The 24,592-nt window shown below is 28.5% G+C and overlaps 2 protein-coding genes across 9 annotated transcripts in view; one reads left to right on the top strand and one right to left on the bottom strand.

Annotated features, from left to right (window-relative positions):
• Positions 1–1,998: 1,998 nt before the first annotated feature.
• Positions 1,999–24,264, bottom strand: LOC107446559 (uncharacterized). Of its 5 annotated transcripts, none has more exons than XM_016061239.3 (7): positions 23,918–24,264; positions 22,828–22,975; positions 17,478–17,529; positions 16,228–16,299; positions 16,094–16,143; positions 13,059–13,165; positions 1,999–2,134 (listed from the first exon to the last, which is right to left on the bottom strand). In XM_016061239.3, exons 1-7 carry the CDS (start codon positions 24,089–24,091, stop codon positions 2,090–2,092), a joined length of 648 nt encoding a protein of 215 aa, XP_015916725.1. In that variant the 5' UTR covers positions 24,092–24,264; the 3' UTR covers positions 1,999–2,089. The 5 variants fall into 5 exon arrangements, with proteins under 5 accessions (XP_015916725.1, XP_071040485.1, XP_015916723.1 ...); XM_016061237.4 differs by lacking the exon at positions 1,999–2,134 and adding an exon at positions 10,962–11,207 and having other exon boundaries at positions 23,918–24,213; XM_016061240.4 differs by lacking the exon at positions 1,999–2,134 and adding an exon at positions 11,016–11,179 and having other exon boundaries at positions 23,918–24,211.
• The window catches only part of LOC107446551 (uncharacterized), a 61,391-nt gene continuing 61,031 nt past the window's right edge, over positions 24,233–24,592 (top strand). For all 4 annotated transcript variants that reach the window (XM_043049273.3, XM_043049271.3, XM_043049270.3 and 1 more), the window contains exon 1: positions 24,233–24,487. In XM_043049273.3, the coding sequence (XP_042905207.2) occupies positions 24,485–24,487 (3 nt within the window). In that variant the 5' untranslated portion in view covers positions 24,233–24,484. The remainder of the gene's footprint in view (positions 24,488–24,592) is intronic.

Raw genomic sequence — 24,592 nt, 5'->3', positions numbered from 1 at the left:
GGTCTCATAGATTTTGTAACGTAAAGAAAAAACAATTGAGAAAAAAATTCGCGAAAAAAATCAGTAAAAATTGCAAGTAAAATATATTCAAAATGAATCTAAAAAAAAACTCTGTTAAATATATAGTGGCCCAGCACAGAAAATTTTTACTCAGTGCTTAAAATGTGTTTCTTTTGTAACTTTTTTCCCTCGTTCCAAAAATATGTGCAATAAAAGAAAGGTTCTACATAACAGTCTCCTCACAATTAATATATTTAACAATAAAGTAATATTATCAAACTTTTTAATAACATAATGTTAATACTCAACAATAAAAAATAATGACAGTTCACTTTAGGTGTATAGAAATGGAATTGAACTTATAAGGGCTCCACCAAGCTTAAATCCGGCCATGTCGTGAAGGATAAAGAATTTGAGACTAACATGACAGAAACGGAAAAAGAAGTTTGGGTTGCTTTCAAAGATGTCGTCAGTAAATTTCTGGGTAATTACAAGGATCCTGATTATAAGGAAATTGTAATGAAAATGCCGGACAAATTTAAAACGATGGGTTGCTCCATGAGTGTAAAAATGCATTTCCTTCACTCACATGTGGACTTTTTCCCTGAAAATTTAGGAGCAGTCAGCGAAGAACAAGGGGAAAGGTTCCAGCAAGATATCAGAGATATGGAGCGCAAATATCAAGAAAGATGGGACAAGAACATGCTCGTTGAATACTGTTGGATGATAGCTCGGGATAAACCTGAGATTAAGCATAAAAGAATCATCAAAAATAAGTTTCAGAGGAAAACGAGTATGTACTTAAATAGAAACTTTTCTCTTCTGTTTTTTGCTTGTTTTGTTTGCTTGTCAAACTTTCATTTACACATACACAATATTTGTTATTCTTGGTTAATCCTCAATTTTAAGTAAGTTACTCAATAAAAACAAATTAAAATGGTATGTTGGTGATTTTCCTTTAGAAACTGATGTAAAAAGTACAACAAGGAACTTATTGTTTTTCTCTCGACCAGAGGTGACTTGTGCGGTCTGGTAATAGTATTTTTTTATTCATTTTAACCTATAAAAAATTAGCTGATAGCTCAAAAATCAATTTTCATTCACAAGATTAAATTTTACATAGATCAAAATGAATGAAGAGAACAGTTACGGGATATTACATGCAAAACTGTTTGAGAGAATTCCTTTCCAAATAGGATTTTAGCAGAAACATTAATATCGATTTTATAAAAAATCCTGATGTGATTGGAAAAAATGAAGGACATTTTCGAAATCAGCACATCAAATAACATATAAATCAACAATAACTTCTCTTGTATTTTTCAAAAAGTTCAATTTCACAGGCTTGTGTAATTAATGTGTAAGAATCTTTAAGATTTCTCAAAAATTTGACAAGTAACTGAAATTTAAAAAACAATACATTAAAATTTCAATCTATTTCGATAAAATCAACTAATTTGAATCACCAACTTTGTATACTTCTAAACATACATACCATCACAATATATAACTCATATTTACTAATTGCATGCTAATTTTTATAATCAATTATTGTTAAGTATGATTATTTAATCAAACTCCTAAATAATATGGCATACACATTTTAAAATTCAGTATAAAACTCCAGTACTATACTTAATTTGTTTAAATTTAAAGTATTTTAAAAATACTTATTCAGGCTTTGTAGTTGTCTTGATAGAAAATGTTTTGTCCTGAGTTTTAGCTTCTAATCCCTACATTCCTGATTTTTGTGTGTGTTTAGAACATTTTCTAAAAATACAACAAATGTGGATTTTTGATTTAACATCTTTTTATTCTACCTAATAATGCTAGGAAAAATTGCAAAATTCCATCGTTTCAATTGAGGGAGCGTCAACTAATTATGTACATGGTTCAAGCATATTGTTTTACCACATTGTTTGTTTCAACCTTTTTGTGAATTTAGTCATAAAAAAAATAAAACAGACAGTTAACAATATTACAAAAAAAATAAATAAATACTATGCAATAAAATGCTTTAATCAAACAGACAATATACAAAAACAATTTTTAATGTTATAGATATATTAATCAGAAAAGGAGAGCAGTTTCAAAAGTCCAATTTTCGAGCAAGTTTCTTATAATCGCCAAAGCACTGCAAAAAGAAAAGTATATTTGAATTTCTATATTTCACTTTATCCTATTTCAATAAATAAGATAACTAATCTTTGTCTGAGCTAATAGATTTTAGTGGAAATCAAATTCTGTGAACAGATTGTCTGTCTTTAAATGCTTTTAGAATATTTATATAAATATTCTAAAAGGTTTGCTGCAATGTTTCTTATGAAACTATATTCGATGCATGCGTCAATAAATGCGAAAATGGGTATAGTATATTTTCTATCATTTAAAAAAGAAATTATAATTCATTAAATCCTATTTTCAATAAATTAGATTACTACTCCTCGTGTAGTAAATGGTGACTGATGCACATTAAATCTGTTGAGTCGCAAAGTCCTCAATGTTCCCATAACAAATAAATACCTCTGGGGGGTACTGATCCAGGAGTTTCCTTGTCTTCTGGATTGGTTCAAAATTACAAGGCTACGGAGTTGAAGATTAGTAGTCGTAAACCTAAAATTGAGTTGGCTGTTCAACGACGAATACATAAATATATATATATATATAAAAAAGATTACTAATTTCTTTTTCTCAATAACCAGATTGGAGTGGAAATCTAATTCTATAAACAGATCCTCTTTATTAAACAATTAATACATTGACACAGATATTCAAAAAGGTTTGTTGCAATGTTTTGACTTTATAAAACAGTCATTCATAATTTGTGCTCGCCAACCGTCCACGTCCATATTGCCGACAATCATTTCACTTAACTTTTTAAAATTTTTTCTGGAACATTTTGATTATTTTACGGTAGTTATAAATATGCTCTTAAATAATTAATGTATTTAAAAATTTGATTTGATTGAAAACGGTTACAAAATGATTAAAAAAATAAAATATTTAATTATAATATAGTCTTCTCATAATGTCGCACATATACGTTGGAAAGGACCTAACTTTCGAATATGTTAAACAATAAGTTCAGAAATAAATAATACAAAGAAAGAAAAAAAATTTTTTTTTTATTGCTTATGAATGAATATTCTTTTTCTTACAAGCATACATATTTTAAACAAAATTTATCACAATATAAAAACAAGTTCTGCAATATAAAGTCTATAGCAAGTTCTGCATATTAATGAAAGTTGAAAAAAAAAAAGAAAAAACCTTTTACTTTCCTAAAAAAATTTACTTTTATACCAATTATTGTTTAACACATATCTTAAAATAATTTCAATGCAAAAGAAAAAAAAAATTTTTTTTTAATCATCAGTAATCTTGAAAAAAAAAATCATTTTTCATTCACGAGCAATGACATTAAAGTTAGATACTAATTTCTATAGAATAAAAATATAATTCACAATATTTGTTTGTAAATAAAATTAGATTAAACCAGCATTTCCAATAAATAAATACATTTAATTATGCAGACTATTGTATTTGATACGAAGAGATAAATTGCCTAATTATTGTAATTTAATTGATTAATTTCATTTAATTTTGATTCTATTTATTGTTGGAAAAGAGTATTAAACTTCGAGATAACATTGTGTAATATTACATTATTTATTAATGAATTTTTATGTATTAATCTTATTTCAGGGTATTGAAAGTTTTAATTATCAATATTAGGTAAAATTATGAATATTGTAAATTTTTTTTTCAATCTAATAAATAGATATTATAAAGTTTTTTTTTTAATAGTTTCAGATTAAATATATAGTTAAAAATACAAAAATGAAGTGCTAATAATTGATTTACACATTTAGTTTAAAGAGCAAAATAATAACACATATAAGCTTCAATGAGCTTATACACAAGTTTATTTTAATTACAAATATAATTTTCCCTAATGAAATGTAAACATGTCGAAATCAAAGCGAAATAGATTCGGATTAGCTTTTGGTGAAGTATTCCACAAACAGGTCAATCAAGGGTTGACGCTAAGCAAACCAGTCCTAACAAAGCACCTTATAAAGACACACGTAAAAAGAAACACTATATTTTTCAGATATGGTGGAATAATTATTTTTTCCATACGTAGTTATGAATTATAAACTTTCTTAATTTCACAAACTATAGGAAAGAAAACAAATTTTAGATTTTTCAATGTAATAATGGATTAACTGAGATGACACTTTTTTCATGTCTAACTGTCAAATTTCCTAAAATAATCAGGATTATCAATTATGACAATTTTCATCTTTATATTTAATGTCTATCTATCTAATTAATATCTATTTAATGTCTATCTATTTGTAATCTAAAGAATCTGAAATTTACAAGCTGTTCAAATGAACAGATTGGGTGATAAAATTAAATTTCTACTTGAATCTGAACAATATCAGATTTTTCTCAAATCATCTTTCATCATGATAGTACACTGTTATTTCATCTCAAATATGGGTGAAACCAAAACGGGGAATTTTATCATGCTTGAAAAATCAAGAAAATGAAATGTAGATTATATATATATATACAGGGTATCTGCTACATTTCAGATTTTCGAATTCATGACTTTTCATGACTAATTCCAAGATTTTTCATGACTTTACGAAGTTACTATTTTCTGCGACAAAAACATAACAATAAATTTAAAAAAGTATAATAATAACATTAATTGAAATGGTAAGTATAACCATAACTGTTATACCATAACGGTCTTCATATTTATAGATTTTAAATTTAAAAAACAAAGTAAAGAAAGAGATGAAGCAATAAAATAGTTGAAAAAAATACAAAAGCAAACAAATTTTTTTTCTTTTCTTCAGCAGAATTATATTCTAAAGATACTTTTCCTGTTCACCGGAAACGAAATTAATACTCCCGAATTTTCTGTTCTCATTTCGGAATTAAAAAAAATTCGCCAATGACTGGCTTGCTTCAGCTAGAATTTTAAATTTATAAAAAAAAAAGAAAATTATAATAAAAATTCTGAATTCACAGAAGTTTAAAAGATAATTCGCTCTAAAAATGAAGTTTTTTCTTTCATTTTCTTTTTAATTTTAATAAAATATGACTGTGAGTGAGGATTTTGTTACAAATTCAGATATTTGGAGCACCGTGAAATGGGGGGGATTCCATTTTGAAAATTAGATTTTTCAGCGACCTAAATCCACGATTTTTGTAAAAAAAGTAGTTAAAATCATGACTTTTCATGACAAATTTTGTTCAAAACTCAAATTTATGACATTCCATTTGCGTGGATACCCTGTATATATAAATCTTGAAAAATAAACTAATTTCAGTTTTAGAAAATCACTAAAATTCCGATATTTTTCTCCAAAAGATTTTTGTTAAGATTTTGAACAGGGATGGCAAGTTTGCTCCACAGAGGAAAAAAACACTCTGAAAAAATAGGTTTCTTCAAATGCAAGTGGAAGAATTTCTTTTTTAATAAAGAAATAAAGTGACCTTTTATTTATGCACCTTTTTCATTTATACAACGATTTTTGTAGGTCCCAGTACATTAGGTAGGAAAATAATGATAATTATCCCTTGTTTATGTGTCGCTCTAAAAATAAAATTTTCAATTATGCACCAAAATTTTAAACTAAAATTTTTTTTTTTTTGAAAAAAGAAAAAATTAAAGGTTTTAAATTGAAAATTGAATCAAATAACCAATCTTTGTTACAGATAAAAAGAAATATGTCGTTAGATCTTATTGAATAGTTCACTTTTCTTCCTCCTGCGACCTTCTCATTTTTGCTGTTTCTAGAAAGGCATTCTTTCTACAATTTTGAATAGGGTGTCTTATCTGTTACACCAACAACAATGAAAGCCCATTCATCTTTAAAAAAATAACCATTCCTCTTGCCCAGAGGTTAGTTTAACTACTATGCTGTTTCCTAGAAGAAAAAAAAAACAAACACCTGTAATACGAAAGATGAAAGAGACCGCGATTACTTACTTGCAGTCAGATGAACATCTTGGGTCAGTCTCTCAACGAAATAACAAAGAAAACGAAATTGAGCTTATCTATTAAAGCGGATGTCATAAAAGATTTGAAGAAAATTCATCAACAACTGAAAAAGCTTTGCTGATCATTTTAAAATTCCTGAATGCCTTTCAACTTTATGAATCAACTTTAAAAGGGATTTTAGAAAAAAAAAGGATGAAATTGTTGCTGCTCAATGGGAATGTGGAATTAAATCCTCAAAGAGAAGCCATATTCAAGGCGGAAAGTTTCAAGAACTGGAAAGTGTTTTATTACAATGGTTTAAAGAAGCTCGTGCTTCTAACATTCCGGTTAATATTGAATTACTTAGGCAAAAAGCAGTTATCTCGCAGAAGCTTAGAAAATTTAAAATTTTTCAGATCCGACACGGCTTAGAAACTCATACCATATCTGGTGAAAGTGCAAGCGTGGACGAAAAGACTGTAGAGGAATGGAAAGAAGAATTAATATCTTTAATTAAGGGATACAAACCAAAGGACATTTTTAATTGTGCTGAAACTGGTTAACTGGTTTGTTTTTCAGGATGATGCCTAAGAAAACATTGGCATTTACGGGGGACCTTGCCATGGTGGAAGAAACAGTAAAGAAAGATTAACCGTTTTATTATGTTGTAATGCAGATGGATCAGAAAAACACCCCCCTTTTATTATTGGCAAGTCGGAAAAGCCTCACTGTTTTAAAAAAAATAAAGCAACTTCCCCGTGAGTACTCAAGCAATAGAGCAGCATGGATGACCTCAATTTTTTTTTTACCCTTTCTTCATTCATTTATGAAAAAAATGGAAAAAGAAGTGTTTTTTCCTGCACACTGCATGAGCAAGCTACAGCCTTTGGATTTGGAATTAAAAATGCATAGCAAAAAAACATTGATTCGTCGATGTCTGGCAGAACTGGAAACAGGCAAATCAGCAGCAGCCGACTTAAGATTTCAATTCTTGATGCTATGAATATGGTATGGGCTTCATGGAGAAGCATTGGACAATTCAGCATAAGAAATTGCTTCTATTTTCAGATGAAAATGAATTTATGGATGATATATATATATTTTTTTAAAATTATGCCCGCCATCATCTTCTCAGAGATAAGGCGTCTTGCAGTCCAATGCAACACTGAAGCAGCTCCAGAAGGTTGAAGGGAACAAAAGTCATCATAGGAACAAATGTCAAGAAGAGAAGGGCAATCAAAAAGATGCTCCCCAGTCACAGGCGAAGTGTCACAGAGTACACAAAGAGGTGAATTGCCCGGGTTAATTTTAAATAGATGGGCCTGCAAGTAGTCATGTCCAGATCTTATTCTAAGACAAGCAACTCCCTCAGCTCTGGGAAGGAGGGAAAGGTGAGAGCACTGCTGGTCATCAAGAAGGCTAGCCCAGGATTTTCCACCAGCTAAGTCCCTAAGAGCAGATATTGTTCGGTGTCTGAATTTGCTCCTAAGAAGCCGCATTACATTTCGAAGGGGAACTGGATGAGAAGGTGGGTGCAATGCTGAAGCCTCTCTAGCCAACATGTCAGCCCGTTCATTTCCGTAAACGCCACAATGGCCAGGGAGCCACTGGAGGACTACCTCTCTTCCAGAACAAAGAAGAGAGTCGATGCATTGTTTACATTTAAATTCAAGTTCAGAGGGGTATAAATTATATTCAGAAATGGTTTGAATAGCAGCCTGTGAATCGAAAAAGATAACAATGTTTTGTTCAGATGGTTCACCAATAGCTGTAATAGCCATAAGGATTGCAAACATTTCTCCATCAAAATTATCTGCCCAAATGATTTAAGGATTAAATTAACGAAATTGAAGAAGATTGGGATTTCGATCTTAGAGATAACGAATGGAAAGTCGTATCTTATGGACTTGTTTCTTTTAACGAATTTATTGTCTTTGATGATAATTTATTAACAATGGAATTAAAAGACATTGAGGACATCGCTAATGAAATGCACTATGAGAACGTGGAGGATGATACTGACGAGGATGATAACGTTCCTCTAAATCACACAGCAGTATCAGAAACTTTAGACACTATTTGACTATTTACAATTTAATTCTGCTTCTGAAACTCCCTTATCCTATTTATATGAGCTGGAAAAAAAACAGTTTTTGAAATATGTCGGCAAAAAAATACAAACATGTATTAAGGATTATTTTGCAAGAAAATAAATTGTCTTTAGGTATGTATAAATATTAATCGTTACAATAAGTTAACAGTATAAATATTAACATTTAATCTTTAGAAACATAATTATTCATATTGTCATTGCAATTAGCGTTGCGCTTTAGAATTTTGAAGTTTTTCGCTTTTTTCTGTTAGCCCCTTACACTGGTGCATAAGTGAGAGTTCACTGTAGTTTTAAAATAAAATTTCCACCAATTTCAATTGCAATCTAGTTTAAATAATAGCATTAATTTTCAACATAAAAGAGTACAGTAGAACTTTTTAACACTAGAAAGACTGAAACTTAGTATATACTCAAAAGCAGTAAAAATGACTGGATTGTGAAAGAATAACTAATGCGCACAGAAATTTGTTTAAAATAAACTTTTAATATTCTCTAGATTATTTACAGTTATATAACAAGTTATTAGCAAATATTAACAATAAAAAAATTATATTTTGTACAAAAAGTCACAAAATTCTAAGAAATTGTGTCATCATTGTTTTTCTAATTCAAATTAAAAAGCAGTCAAAAGGACTTCCTTGGGCAATCTAGTGTTAAATATTATTAAAAAAATGCAATATTGTACTATGCATTAGAAAATACACATATATAGTATTCTGCAAACAGCACTAATTTTCATAACCAAATGCTGTTATCCAGTATGCTAAAAGATTTTATCAATAAATATTTTTAATACAGTTTTTATTTCTACATACCTAATCATAAAAATATAAGTTAATTGTAATTTAAATAACCCTAAGAATTTTTATACACTAATTACCAAATTTTCTCAAATCAATGATTAATTGATGATTTTCAACAACAAAAATTATAAAGTGAAAACTTTTAGACTTTTCCAACATTCAAACTAATAATCATGTAAGTATTCACGAACATTTTAAAATGCATTTTCAATTATAGAATATTTTCAATTATAGAATATTATATTTTTTTATATTCTCGCATTAAAAAATGATTACCGCGAGAAATTCGCGCATTCTATAAACCAATTTCAAAATTCGCGAATTTTTCGCATTTTGAAAAAAATTTCTCATTTACAACATTTAGAATAAAATCCGTTTCACTTTTCTTCCTGGATCTTTTATTATTTTCAACATCTGCCCCATTATCTAGCTTCCCTATTTACCAGTATTGTTCAGAACCCTTTCGAACAACAGAACACCATCCTTCCGAACCACGGAACCTCTTTTAGAACGTATTTCTCTGCAACCACGTGTTTACCGTAGGTAAGGTTTCTTCATGTAAGACGTTCAAATCTTTTGCTCATTAATGTAAGATGGACAAATACCTTGTAAAGCCAATATCTTCTACTCCGAAACGGACAAATGAAAATGAAACAAATGTGGGTAGAAACAATCAAAACGAAACAAATACGCATTTGAGCAACCTAATGAGAATAGCTGATGAAAAAGTAGATGTAGAACATTTTCCATATGATCATGCAGCAAAAATATTCAATGCTTTAAAAATTAGAAAATGTTAAAAATGCATTATAATTAAAGAAATTTTTTTTTTTCAAGTCTCTTTGTGTTTTTTTTTTTTTTTTTTTTTAATTTTTGAAATCTCACTTAACTTTTTGAAATCTCACCCTGTTTTTGAGAAAGGGTGAGAAATTCTCACCCATTTTTTTTCTGAGATGAAAACACTGCATTATAATAAATTTTTCAAACATAAATGTCGTAGCATAGTCCCCCCCCCCCCTATTTCGGTTGCTTTACTACATTTTGCTTAGGATTTGTTTAACTTGGTGAAAAATTAGTTACTTATATTTTATTGAATAATAATAATAGCTTTTCCTAATAAAAGAAAATTAATTTGAAGCAAAATGGCTACCTGGAAAATACATTTGCATTAAAAAAGTAACCAGTGAAATTTTTTTTAAAAAAAGCAATTTTTATATAAAATTTTTTTGTTTAATATTTAGTAAAATATAAATATGCATAATCTGTTTGGACATAAATGAAAAAAGCACTGGAAAAAAAAGGAACCCCCCCTTAAATTAACTTTTGATCTAATAATCAGATTTCCACGCTCTAAGACTCAATCTCAATGGCTTCAGGAGGTTAGAATATGCTAATTAATAAGTGCAGACGTTATTTTCAGCTACATAATCTTTCACAAGAACATACCTCTTCTGAATAAACGTACCATTTTTTTCGATGGATTCAGATTTTTGACCCACAAAATATAGGGTGCAGTCGTAATCTAGGAAATATAGTCTCAATAGTTTGGTCAGATACAGATAAACATGTAACATTTCCTTATGTTACAATAAATTTTACTTATCTAAAATTTGAACAATTCCTTAAATAGTTATCATTAAAAAATTATATTTGGTCATTTCATGAAGTTTCTCCTGTGAATCTCTTCTTCTCAATTTATATCAATAAGTACTGCAAAATGTTTTTTTTCTGCATTACTGATTATCATCTAAAAATTTTATCACTTTAAAAAACAAAAAAATTTTTTCAGTAAAACAATCCTCTCTAAACAATGACCGAACGTCTTCCATTGGCCTTACATTATGGGAAGAGCGATTTCTGAAAAGCTGAGCATAAATTTTGTATAAGGGTGCGTCCTAGTTCTGCAATAATTTCAACTGTTCACTACTAAATATACATTTTCCCATCTATTATTACATTCAGGTAATTCATACACAAGTTAATCATATATTTTGCAGTTCAGTTGTGCCTACTACAGATAATCTATAGAGAAACACATGAATCATACTCTATCGGAATTTTTAAGCATTTTTGACAGTTCAATTCTACCTATTGTAGATAAAGTGCCTTTTTTCATGGGTGCTCTGCAGAAATCACAACACAATGATTCTTGAAGGGACAGCTTTAATTTAAGCAGTACTTAGAAATTACAAACACTTGCGCGAAAGAAATAATCAGTATTCCAGATCAGTATATGATGCGCGATTTCCCTTTCAGCGTCTGGAACAGACACGGAAATATTAGATGCCTGAATAGATAATAGAAAATTATATGAGTGATTAACGCAAGTGAAAATTCCTTATATCAAAGAATAAAATAAAAATCATTGAGCATAGTAAAAAATGAATAATCAGCTTCACTGTGTGGCTGTGGACAAATGCAAATTAATTACATCTTTAAAAAACGGGATCTTTAAAATGAATAATAATAATATATGGTGGGTAAGTTAATTGCGCATTGGAGTTATCGTGTTTGATATTTTTTAAAAATTCCTTTAAACAATCAATTCATTTATAACTCACACCTCTTAAAACAGATCACAATTCTGCAAGAGAGGTTTCACTCAAAATCAAGAGAGCAGATAAGATTTTATACTAATTGAAAACAAATGTTTCCCACAGTGACTTTTATATGATTTAAGTAAAATGTGTCATTTATTGCAATCTATCTGAATCATTTCATATGTGTTCGTTTAATTTAATTTTTTCAAGAAAAATTGTTAATTTTCAACTTCATTGGCAAGTAAAAGTGCTTTATAATATATTTTATATGTGAAATATATTTTATACGTCAAAACTGAAAAATTAATAATAAAACTTATTAAATTCCAAAATTGAGTGAGTGAAAAATAGGGATTTGTAATTCTGAGTATTTATAGCAACCTTGACAGTGTTAAGACAAAAGTTTCACTAATTTTTAACCGTCTTGCATACTGAAAATAAAATCTTATATACAGTGCCGGATTAAGCATAAGCGGAGCCCTAGGCCATTAAAATTTTTGGGACCCTTAAATTAAATTTTTTTCCTTGTATATTTTTTATTTATTCAAATATAAAAGTATTTATGTATCTTTTCATTTAAGATAGCATATTTAAACTAAAAATAAATAATAATAAATTAAATTTTACTTTATTTTGTTAAATTAGAACTAAAAAATAATAACATTTTATAATCATAACATATATATTTATATAATTGCTTTTCGTTAAAAAATCATTGTTTTTCTTAATATTTTAAAAGAGCCCCTAATCATTGGGGGCCATGGCCTAATGGGTAATCTGGCCATACTTATATATATTTTAGCAAGTTTTTGTTTTACTCAACTAAGTTTTAAAAATTACATTCTTTAATAACCTACATAGCCACCAACATGTTAGGAAAAAAATCCAGCAGATTTTACGAAATAAAATAAATTTCATGAAAATTGTTCCATAATGTACTAAATATTTTACACATAGGGAATTTTAGGGATTTTTATATTCATCAAAATAGAAAAACTGCAATATTTTCCAGTCATGATTGACCTTAAGCATCATACTCACTCGTAACTCATTCACTCATAATTTCGAATATTAATATGCATTTAATTCATCAAAGATAGTTAAAATTTTGAAATTTAAAGAGAGTTCTGAATAAAAAATAAAAACATTTTCGAACGAAAAAAAAAAGAGTTTTGAACTGATTTCCATAAATGAGGTTCGATTCATTATGTATTAGTAATAGTACTTATTTAAATATTCAAGCAAGCAAAAGCAATAATCTGTACAAAAATTCTATTTCAATAGGGCTTTTTTAAAATGTACAAAAACCAGGAGAATTTTAATTAAACCAGGAAAAACTGGCAAAATCCAGTAGAGTTGGCAGCTATGAACCCATATAAATATTACCTTTTATTTCATTATAATTTTTTTTAGAAAAAAAAAACTAATATAAAAGAATGTTTTTGATAAGTTAAATACTTTTTTTTAAAAATTTCTAAATATAATCTTATATAAAAAACACAACATGTTAAAGCAATTAGTTTTATAAACTTTTTATGCTGACTATGTGGTGTGACACACTGAAAGTATCTATTTGAGAAATGAACGTAACTACTTACATCTGAACTTGCATTACCGGTATTGAGTGAATAGTCTTCCATAACAGGTAACTCAGGTGATTTGTTACAACGTTCAAAGTCTTGATCAAAACACAAATGGGGAGTACCTACAAAATAACAATGAGATAAAGTTAATTCTTTTGCAAATTAGAAAATGAGTAACAAGAAAATTATCAAATCTATTTCTTTAATGACCAACAGCATTGCGGAGATTGATTACTATATGCAGCTTTTAAAAACGAAAAAATGAAAACCTTTGTGTAAACACAAAATCTCAATGAAACAGTTTCTGCTGGCTATTATAATTAACTTTAAAATTTTGCCAGTGTTCAGTCTAGACCTTAAAAAGGGCAGGGCACTAGAAGCTGAAAAGGGCACTATTTCCCTCTAAAATAGGTCACCTATTGTAAAATTCATAGATGAGCTCTCATTTCAACAATAACAAAAATTTATTTTGGTACATTAGGCATACATCTGCTTTCACTGAATTCTTAAACCAATCTATGTTCTATTTACATTAAAACAAGCCATCTAGTAACTCTGAATTACATTTTTATTGTAAGACGCCATCTAGTGGCTAATAATTTTATCAGATTCTACACCTATCACAAAAAGGGTACAACTTTTAAGGCACCCAAAACATACAAAGTTTTTAATTTTGTCATTAAAAAAACTTTTTTTTAAAGATTATTGGTTTAAATTAAAAATAATTCTTCAGTTAAATTCCCACATTCTATAAATTAGTTTTAAAACGAGCTTAAATCTCAAATTTTGAAAATGTTGCGTGTTCTAATAATAACTCATTAAAAATATCAGGATTTTAAAAACGATGTCGAAATAAATGGAAAAAAAAGAAAGATAAGTGATTCCAATAACTGCCGAAAAAGCAATAAAAAATGTATGTGGATTTAGTCTGGAATCACCGTGCATAAAAAATTATTACTAAAATATGAAATTTGCTAGACCTTAACACCGTATTAATCACACTAGAATCGAAAAAACCACAAGGAAATAATCAAGAAATGACAAACAGCTCTGGAAAAAAAGATGTGGATTTACAATAAAACCAATCTAAATTGAGCATCTCGCAAATTGACTCCTTAAATCGGAAAACTCAATTGTCATAAAAACATCATATAAAAATTATCATAATAAGAAAAAGCAAGTGATAATAGCCAGAAATGAAGTTGATTTAAGATATAATCGTAGCAAATTGAACACCTTAGAAAGAGATAACTTAAATTCAAATTCATGTGTCATAAAAACATATTAAATATATCAGAGCTTGACTATGCGTAAGAAGCTGAAAATATGATATGTAACAGCTACAGCTATAAAAACTATTACCAAGCAAGGTTAATTGCGACAAAATCGTTGCAAATCGACAAGGGAAAAAATCATAAATAACTGCAAAAAGAAAAATTTGGTTGCCCGAAAATTTCATGACGATATATTATCTAGTATTATAGAATCGACACAGAATATCATCATTGAATATCATCAGATGATGGGAAATTACAATGGAATCGCTGTGAATCGAACCTCGATATAACACCATATTAAAAATATCGTATTTTGAAAAATCATTTGAAAGGGGCTGGTAGAATGATAAATAACTGCCAAAGACGTCAAAAAAAAAAAAAAAAAAAGAAAGAAAAGGCAAGTTCAAAATTCGCATGTCCTAACAACATTTAATTCGAAAACCATGAGTAAAAGGCTGATTGCTTTAGAAAAAATTATCATCAAACAATGCGAAATTTCGATGGAAACGACATAAATCGACCACACTAAATAGTGATACCTCAAATTTTGAAAGTTGTAATAACATCGTGAATTTGAAAAACCATAGGGAAATGGTTGAAAAAAGAATTGATCACAGCTGAAACACTATTTATTACAGCCCGAAAAAACCACGTGGCCACCAAACGTAATAAGTTCTTAAAACTAGTTTCAACCTTTCGTCACTACTTGTTCTGGCAAAATTTGTTTGAAAATCACCGATTTTTTTTCTTGTAAAATTCTATATTGATTATAATATATACCAGCATGCTTGAAAGTCAAATACAATGATGTAAGTGCGGTGTGTAAAGCAGAGAAAGAAATTTTCATCTTCCCAGGAAGATTGACTCTGTGGGGGAGGATTGGAAAATTTTGTTTATAATGAGTGATGCTAAAAAAATATCCTCAAGCGGCATTCACGTCTATTATATATATAATTTTGCTGCTGCTTGCAAACCCCTTAAAGTCGTATGGTGACTTTATTGGGATTATTTGATGATTGCTCTTCAATTATCATCATATGACCAATTTTTGCTTTTGTAGCATTAAAAAATACATTCAACTCACTTTTACTCCGACGATATTTGGAATTACTAAAGAGATTAGAAGCACTCATTTTTTTATAGAATTGATTTTTGTCATCAATTATTTTTGATATTTCTTTCTGTCTTTTTCAGAAAATATTTGGTTAACAAAAGTTTCTAAAAAAATATTTTAGCTATTAATTTTGAACTACTTCTAATTTGTCATACCAATTATTATTTATAGCCTTTGATTATTTTAATAGCGTAACTGTCATTTCCTCATACTAGAAATACAGCAGTGAAAAAAGAAAAAGTATATTAAAAGCACTGACACATCTGATTTTTTTTTTATAAATAAAACTAAAATTTTATGTGTTAGCATTAGTAACACTTAATGCTAACATATAAAATTTTATAGTTAAATGTTAAGATCATGTGAAAAGATAAAAAATGGCAACACATCGTCCTCTTAATGGCAAACACATCTTAGCATCAATACACTAAATGTAATTTAAAGATTGAAGAATTTTGAAGAGTTATTGATTGTAATTGGCATTCCTGGTAATCGCAACAGTTAATTTACTTTTCAGTTTATTAACTGCTTCATTTAACTTTGATGGAATCAAATTTCCTTTTCTTCTTCTCTTTTCTCGACGCACAGATTACAATAATGACAAAAAAGATTAATACAAAGCTATAGCTTTGATATTTATAAACTACAGATATACTTACCCCCACTTGCTTCCAGTTCACTGCTTTTTATTTCTATACACTCTGAGGTTCTACAAAAAAATTTTATAAATTTAATAAACTTTTTTTCTAATTTTTTTAAGCATAGCAATAAAAAAATTTAACATAGTTTTTACTTTGTGAAATCTTTCATTTGTTCAACAAAGTCAATAATTGAAGGAGTACTGTCTTTTTTAAAATGGTTACTAGTAATGAAATTAAGGAAGATATTATTTAAGAAAAATAATTAAAATATGTTAAATAAATAATTGAAATTGGAACAATATTTTATGTTTTTCTAAACATATGATTAAAACTTACATACACTGGATTGAAAAAAAAGGAGATATTTTAAACCAGAATAAGTAATAATAAATTTGTTTAAGATTTAAAGCAGAAAGTGCTAAAAATGACACCCCAGAATATTGTGAGCAGACATGCATAATATATATGAACATGCGAATGCCATTCACGGAAAATTTGAGACCATTGCAGAAACTTTAACGTTGCAAAATTTTCGTATGCGATCCTGCCATCAATTTTACAACGGAAAATTTTGCAAGTCAATAACTAGCTTTAAATTTTCAAAAAACTACTAAGTGTCAATAAATATATGCTAGTATATATCATTAATGTAGAGTTTTATAAAAAATTAAAACACTTTTTTAAAAAAATCAATGATTTTTGAGCAAATTTTGTTAGAATAAGGTGATGACAAAGAGTTGAAACTAATTACAAGAGTTAAATGACAAGTTGATAGCAGAAAGTTTTTATGAGATTTTGTATTCATTGAAAGTTTTTCATTTTTTTCTAAGTCTGACCCCAGAGTTCTGGTAAAACAATTTATATTTAATGCAAGGATAAAATTTTTAACTGAATCATTCAAACTTGTAATGCCATCGGCTGCATATGTTAATTTTTGAAAGATGGTAATTGAGCAAATTCATAGTCGGCTTCGTATTTGTCTAGATAAACAAAGAGATAACGTTTCTAGTCTGATGAAATAAAAATTACTAATAGTTTAAAGTAAAGTACTCGTAATTGAGAAACATCTTCATAACAATAAAAAGCTCAAGTTAAAATGACCCGTGCTGTAATCAAACATTTGAAACAGATGGAGCTAGAGATTTGGGCTTTTCCTAGTTTCACTCTAACTGAACATTTAATTTCAAATAATTTGCATAAAAATGGCAGTTCTTAATTTTCTGGTTTTATAATAAAAGCGATTATTAAACAGGGAAAATTAAATAATATTTATTCATTTAAACATTAATGATTAGCTAAGCGGTAAAATGTTCAAGATCAGGACTATACTAAATTTGGGAATAAAAAATAGAATACAATAAACAATTCAATTTTTCAGATAAATAAAAACATAAAAGGATATTCTCCTACAGATGGGGATTCAATTTCTTTTCGAACTGTAGGTTCGAGGTTAACTGCAAAATAAGACTTTATAAAAAAGAAAACTATGTCATAAATTTTTATTTTAACTTGTTTATTTTAAAACAGTCATTTATATAAACAAAAAAAAAAGTTTTTTGAAATGAAGGACCTGGAGCAATATAATAATTTAGAGACAGGATTTTTTTCCCTTCCAAATTTAACGCATCAAACTGTTTCTTTGTATTGTTTCAAAACACAGGTAGAATATAAGTTTCTGAAATTTTTTTTTGATACTATGCTTGAATTAGACATCTGTTATTTTAGTATTGGCCACAAATCATAGTTCTCGATGAGAAAGGCTTCAACTGTTACAATAGACTGAAGAAAACTTACAAAAACTCTTTGAAAATTGAGACACTTGAAGATTTGCTCAGAATCAACATCTCCTCAACAAAATTTGATGCTACGCCTGAATTAGACATCTGGTATTTTAGTGCTGAAAGGAAACAGTATGTAATATGAAGTGTTAAAAGTCATGACCACATTTTTAATGTCCTGTTTTTCTGATATTATTTTGCATTTTAATGACTTTTAATAATGCAAGGTTAATATTGGAGCCATTGAAACTAATATCAGTGTTTTTTTTTAAAGCAATAAACATGGTTCAGCTTTTCATTTTCTATAGATTTTTTTATGATTTTGGTCACCAAGAAGTTCTTTATACTACTGTTACATTTTGAAAATTGTCATATTTTTTGTGAAAATAATAATAAACATACAATTTAGTCAAGCTAGTGTTTCAGAATTGAAATTTTATGCCCTGATTACATCATACTAAGCCTTTCTAACACAACACTATAATTGTTATTACATATAAATCAGGGTTGCAAAAAAATTGACCCTTTTTTAAAAAAGGCTATTTTGGCTCATTTTTATTATTTTTTTAAAAAAAAGACAACAATTTTACCTTGGAGTACAACTTTTAAATCATGCATGTATGCCTTTTATCCCCTTCAACTAACCAATGGGATGAAAAGAATCTATACTAAAGGGTTAAAAATATACAATAGCACTATAATCTCCAAGATAATTTCATGTATTTAAGTTGCAGACGAGAAATATAGGTAACACATAATTTCATAAAATCAAACTTGATAAACACTACAGTGTTCTAAATCAGTGTTTTCATCATAGAAAAAAAATGGGTTAGAATTTCTCACCCTTTCTCAAAAACAGGGTGAGATTTCAGAAAGTTAAGAGAGATATCTAAAAACTAAAAAAACACAAATAGACTTGAAAAAAAAAATCATTTCTTTTATTATAATACATTTTTAACGTTTTCTATTTTTTAAAGCATTGAATATTTTTGCTGCATCATCATAGAAGATTTTGCCTTTACTAGGTATTCGTCCGTCTTACATTCGTGCATGAAAATTTTTAACGTCTTACATGAAAAAACCTTACCTACAGTAAACATGTGGTTGCAGAGAAATGAGTTCTGAAAGGGGTTCCGTGGTTCGGAGGGGTTGTGTTCTGTTGTTCGAAAAGGTTCTAAACAATACTGGTAAATAGGGAAGCTAAAGAAAAGTGAAACGGATTTTATTTTAAATGGCGTAATTTGAAGCTTTTTCCAAAATGCGAGAAATCCACGAATTTTGAAATTGATTTATAGAATGCGAGAATTTCTCGCGGTAATCATTTTTTAATGCGAGAAAAGAAGAAAATATGTGAGATTCTCGCATTCTCGCGCTGTAGTGAAAACACTGTAAATTATACATTCTGTTTTTATTTTAAAATTTAAATCTCAAAAATGGTTAAGGTTTAAAAAAAAAAAAAATCCAGTTAAGTGGTGTAGCAGGGCATAGCTTATTTCACATGATTTTTTTATTTACACTTGGTACAATATATATATATATATATATATATTGACAAAGAGTGTTGTATATAAAACCTTTAAATAAACACATTACTTTGAATATCACTGTAGAGGGGTTTATTTGCCTCAGTTAGCGAAAAAATAAACCAAGAACAGAGACCCGAAAACACCGAGCAAAGAAATCAGGGAGGTCCGGAGGATCAAGGAGTGTAGTTCCTGTGTGGAGAGATACAGGCGGACAAACATGACTGATGAGCTACTAGTAGGAAGGAGAAGTCTTCTCTACGTTATTTAAGCAGTTGATTTTCTACCGACAAAGTTGCAGTTTCAGTGAGTCTTGTCCCGATGCTTCATTTTCTGGGTGACACCCACCTTTAAAAGAAATGCTTGCCGTCTACTAGTTTAAAGTTTTTTTAAAAATTGTTTCTAATAACTAGCTTTTTTAAAAGTTTAATTAAAAATTTTTTGGAGTTTTGTTTGTTGATAAATGGTTAGCTATATTAAAGAAAGATGTTCCAGTTTATTAGTGTTTTTATTGACATCTCTCAAGCTACAGATACCAATAACATCACAAGTTTTCGAAATCTATTCCAGAATGGAAATCACAGTAAGTTATTTTGGAAGGTAAATTTTAGGGTGATGGAGGTGAAGGCCAGGGTTGGTTGGTTTCAATCAATGTAATTTAAACCAAAAAAAAAAAAAATAATTTTTTTTTTTTTAAAGAGAAGAAATCTTTTAAGTAGCTCAAATTTCAATTATTTACAATAAATACATATAATTTAAATATGTCTAAATGAAAAAACAATAAATTTTTGAATAAAAATGTTTTTTATCTTGAGTTTAACTACTATTGTGAGTATGTGTTACTTTAAATAAAGTGATATGCATTTTGAAAAGTTTATGTATTACACTTATACACTGTTTTTATAATAGCTTATGAATTGCTCTTCTGATAAAAAATAATTATAAAATAATAAATGTTATAAATTTAAAGTAAAGTCATAATGTCTGTAAAAATTCTATAAATCATATAGACCATCATTTTTCTGCTTAGATACTTTTTTAAATTATTCAAAGAATGAAATGGAATAAGTTAAGATCAAAAGCATTATTTTTTAAAAGTCTAGTTAATTATGCTTTTGATTGTAGCAAGCATAAATACTATACCAATCCCTCATCATAAAAACTATCATCAAATGGCACTGCGTGAGCGTAAATTAAAGTTTTTTTCTTCTCAAAACTTTCGAGTTTAGTTTAGAACGAGATTATGATGCAGCTTGCTGCAATTAACTATTAATACTAAAATTCATCACTTCTGTAAATAATAATAATTTATGTAAATATATCAATTATTTTTTGCTATATTTTGTATAATAGCAAGATAATAAATGTTTACTAAAATTAAATAAGATGTGTACACAATACCCAGCCTCATCTCAAAATAATATAGTCCAATAAAACGAAGAGGGCAGTCCTCAGAAAAGGCAAGTCAACTTACCCTTACCTTTATTTTGTATTGATATATTTAAAAAACAAGAATATACTAGATTGAACAAATACATCATGCTTGCTACAATTAAAAGCATAAATGAAAATGAGGTATTTTTCTGAATTTTATATTTTAGAAAGAATATTTAGAAAGAACAACCATCAAACGTGAAATTACAATGGCATCCTCTCGTATCAACAGATCAAGAAATGATAATTCAAATTCAAAATTTAGATTTCAGGATTATAATAACACAGTATGTATTTAAAATTAACTATGAGATAAACTATGTGAAAACAAGGAAAAAAAAATAACTACTGAAATCTACCATACATTGAGGTGAAATTAAGATGGAATCATCATAAATTGAATGTGCCAAAAAGTGCTTACTCAAGTTGAAATTTGTATGTTTTAATAACATCGTATAAAAAATATTGTAAATTCAAAAACCACGTGACACGGGCTGAAAATGATACATAATTACAGAGAAAAAAAAATCATCGAAAGACACGAAACTGGAATTGCTGCAAATTGAACACTTAAAAAAAGTGGTAGCTTAAATCCAAAATTTGAATGTCATAATAGCATATTAAATAAATCGTAATTTGAAAACCGATAGGGAAACGACAAAAAAAAAAAAAAAAGAAAGAAGGGAAAATGAAAAATCTGAAAAAACAAATGAACACATTAGAACCACTGGGATGAAATATGGGGTAAAACTTGTTTGTGTCATCTCTATAGGAGCGCTGCTTACACATTGAAACATTCATTGATTGCTTCATGTCCTAAAACTTTTCACTGTTTTATTAAAATTTTTTATAATTTGCGAATGTAAAATAAGAGTTAAGACGCATTCTTTCAACCAGGGTTTTGCTTTGGTGAATTTGAGCAAATAGGGTTCTGCTATTGTGAAAATTGCTAAAAACCTTTTTAAGAAGTTTTTAAATTGTAAATAGATACAAGATTCTGCTCAACAATTGCTGCCACTAAATCAGAGATGCAACATACAAACATTTGGTATCTAGCCTATACTGCTCAACACAGAATATTAGTTTTAGATGAATAATGGAAACAAAATCACTCACATTTTTAATAATTTCAATTCACATATTTTAAATAACACAACTTAGTTATGTGTAACTTTTAATGTGTTACGCATTAAGTTAACTTAAACAATTCTTAAATGTATAATATTTTATTTAAAAAATTGCCAGAAATTTATTTTCATTACATAATAATCAATTAATTAAATTTATGAATAATTAATTGATTATGATTGATATTCATTTAATATCAATGAGAATGTGCACACGATGTTTGTAAAAATAGAAATATTTTCTTAGGCTGAGGGCAGGCTGCTTTTGCTTTCCTCAGTGAAATAGATATCCCACAATTACAAATTGATAATTTGTAAGCTACAAATCGTTTGCGGTCGCCCCCTTTTACATGGTGGACGCTAGACGAAGGGGGTTTGAACGGCGAGAGGACCACTCGTCTGGTCAGCAGAAGGGGAGATAAGGAGTGATAGATTTATGAGGAATTAGAATGCAGAACGCCTTATCTTAACAATTTGTTCTTGTGGAATATAACATTTCTTTCAATTTGTTTTTGTGGTATATCTATTTCATTGAGGGACGAAAAAGTTTCTAGTTGCGACCTTGCTCTCAGCCTTAGAATACTACATTTGGAATTTAAACTTTAAAAAACTTGGAAAACTTAGTTCATTTCAAACCGTCTTTCTTTTTTTCTTTCTTCCCCATCCCCGGGAAGGGTTTATTCGATTAACAAAACAATAATGAAGATAAACAAATTTGTGAAGGGTCCGATTAAAAGATAAATTATTTCGCGAAGGGTTCGTTTTTATGAAGAGTCTGTTATTGGACCGAAACTTTCTTCTAAACCGACCCCTGTAATGCCAACATAAATTTGCCTCTGTTTTTAGCACAATTAGCTAAAAAATGAATGCAACTTTTCAAAAATACTTACGAGGCTCATAACCAAATTTTTGAAGATATTTTTCATGCCAGCTAACCTTTTCTTCAATTTCTAGAACAAGATCTTGGAAATCTTGATAAAATCTTCCAAAATAGTCTTGCTTGGCTTCTAATTCTTCTTTCATATTTAAAGCATCTTTCTGCAACAATTTTTACAAATTAGTTATATCTTTAATAACATATTTAGATCACTAGGATAACCAGTTCAGTTGTCCACAATATTTAAAAAGAAAAAAAAAAACCATGCATATTACAGAAAACTTTTTAATAGTTGTTTGAATCTCGCTTTAAAAAGAAAATTGATTAGACACTCAGTAACCACATCATAAATCTCATAACCACAAATTGTTTATATCGCACCATAAGATTTCTCAATAAACAAAATAATGATATCAGCTTCAGATTTTTATATTTAACAAGTATTTTAGTATCAACACCTAAACAGTATAATTGCTTTTCTTATATTTCAAGCAGAACTTGGAGAGAACCTGATAAGGGCATGGAAGAAAAAAATATTTTGTGAAAAAACAATATATTAAAACAAAAATTAGTACTTGCTTGTAAGTTATGTAATTTGCAAAATGGGAAAATTTTCATATCAGTATAAGCATCAAAAAAAGTGGGCCACTTGTGGTGCCAACGGAGGAGCAGTTGCATGAAAGATTTCTTTATGGCAGAATAATCCCTAAGTCTTTGAAACTTCTAAGAAGCAACCTGCGAGAAACTAAATAAAAAACATCAAAGAAGGGGACCAGCCTATAACTCTTGGCCATCCCTGGAAAACCTCTATTTTTCTTTCCCTTCTTTTAAATTAGCAAATTTAAAATTCACACAGTGATTGTAGATGGCGAGACAGATCATAATATGGAAATATCCAAGCTAAGTAAGAGCCCCCCAAAACTGGGGTTGTTTCCCCCTTTTTTTCATTTCAAGACCTTTGCAGAAAACAAGAATAGAGCTACAAAATTTAAAAGGTAATAAAAATATTGTCATACAGAAAATATGTGTTTTTCTACTTTTTAACGTCAGGAAACAACAAGAAAGCATTTAATAAAATTTAATACAAAAAATTATACGAATACCTTCAAATCTTTGATATTATTCAATTTAGTATCCAGATCTTGATAAACTTCACTGAAATTGCATTCTGTTGGTATGTCAGAATGAGTAGTTGTAACATCATTAACTCTTTTATCTATAATACTTACAGTTTCTTTTAAATTAACAAAAAATGTCTTAGATTTATTATCATTCATATTATTCAATTAGTAAGACAAAATATAGGTGTTATTTCAACTTTCTAAAGATTTAAATTCATCTGCTTTTCCAGATGAAAATTTAGTTGAAGTAGCAGTATATCTTACTTATATTTGCCCCTATCTCGTGGCCACCCAACTATAAGCGAAATATTTGTAATGATGATTTCCCCTATGATTTCGCGCATGCTCAGAAAGAGTTCTTTTATTGGTTTGTTTTCTTTTTGATGTGAAGTTTGTGCATCATCTAATATGATGTTTGGCAAGTAACGCTGTTTTACGATGAGGATATTTGGTTTTAACAGTTACATATTGTTTTCTATTATTTCATTATTAATTCTTTAGCAAAAAGCATCGGATTGTATTATGTGGCACTTGTCAATATTTTCATAAATGGTAATTGTTTTTTATAAAGCTTGTCATCAAATGAATTTCAGACTGTCATTTAGCTTATTAAGGTCAACGTAAACGCGATACCTTTTAAGAGCTTTTGCAACTCTA

This window comes from Parasteatoda tepidariorum, chromosome 10 (genome assembly GCF_982258835.1).
Source record: "Parasteatoda tepidariorum strain Cologne lab strain chromosome 10, Ptep-v5.0, whole genome shotgun sequence".
In the NCBI taxonomy this organism is placed as follows: domain Eukaryota; kingdom Metazoa; phylum Arthropoda; class Arachnida; order Araneae; family Theridiidae; genus Parasteatoda; species Parasteatoda tepidariorum.
This window is presented reverse-complemented; position numbering and strand designations above follow the sequence as displayed.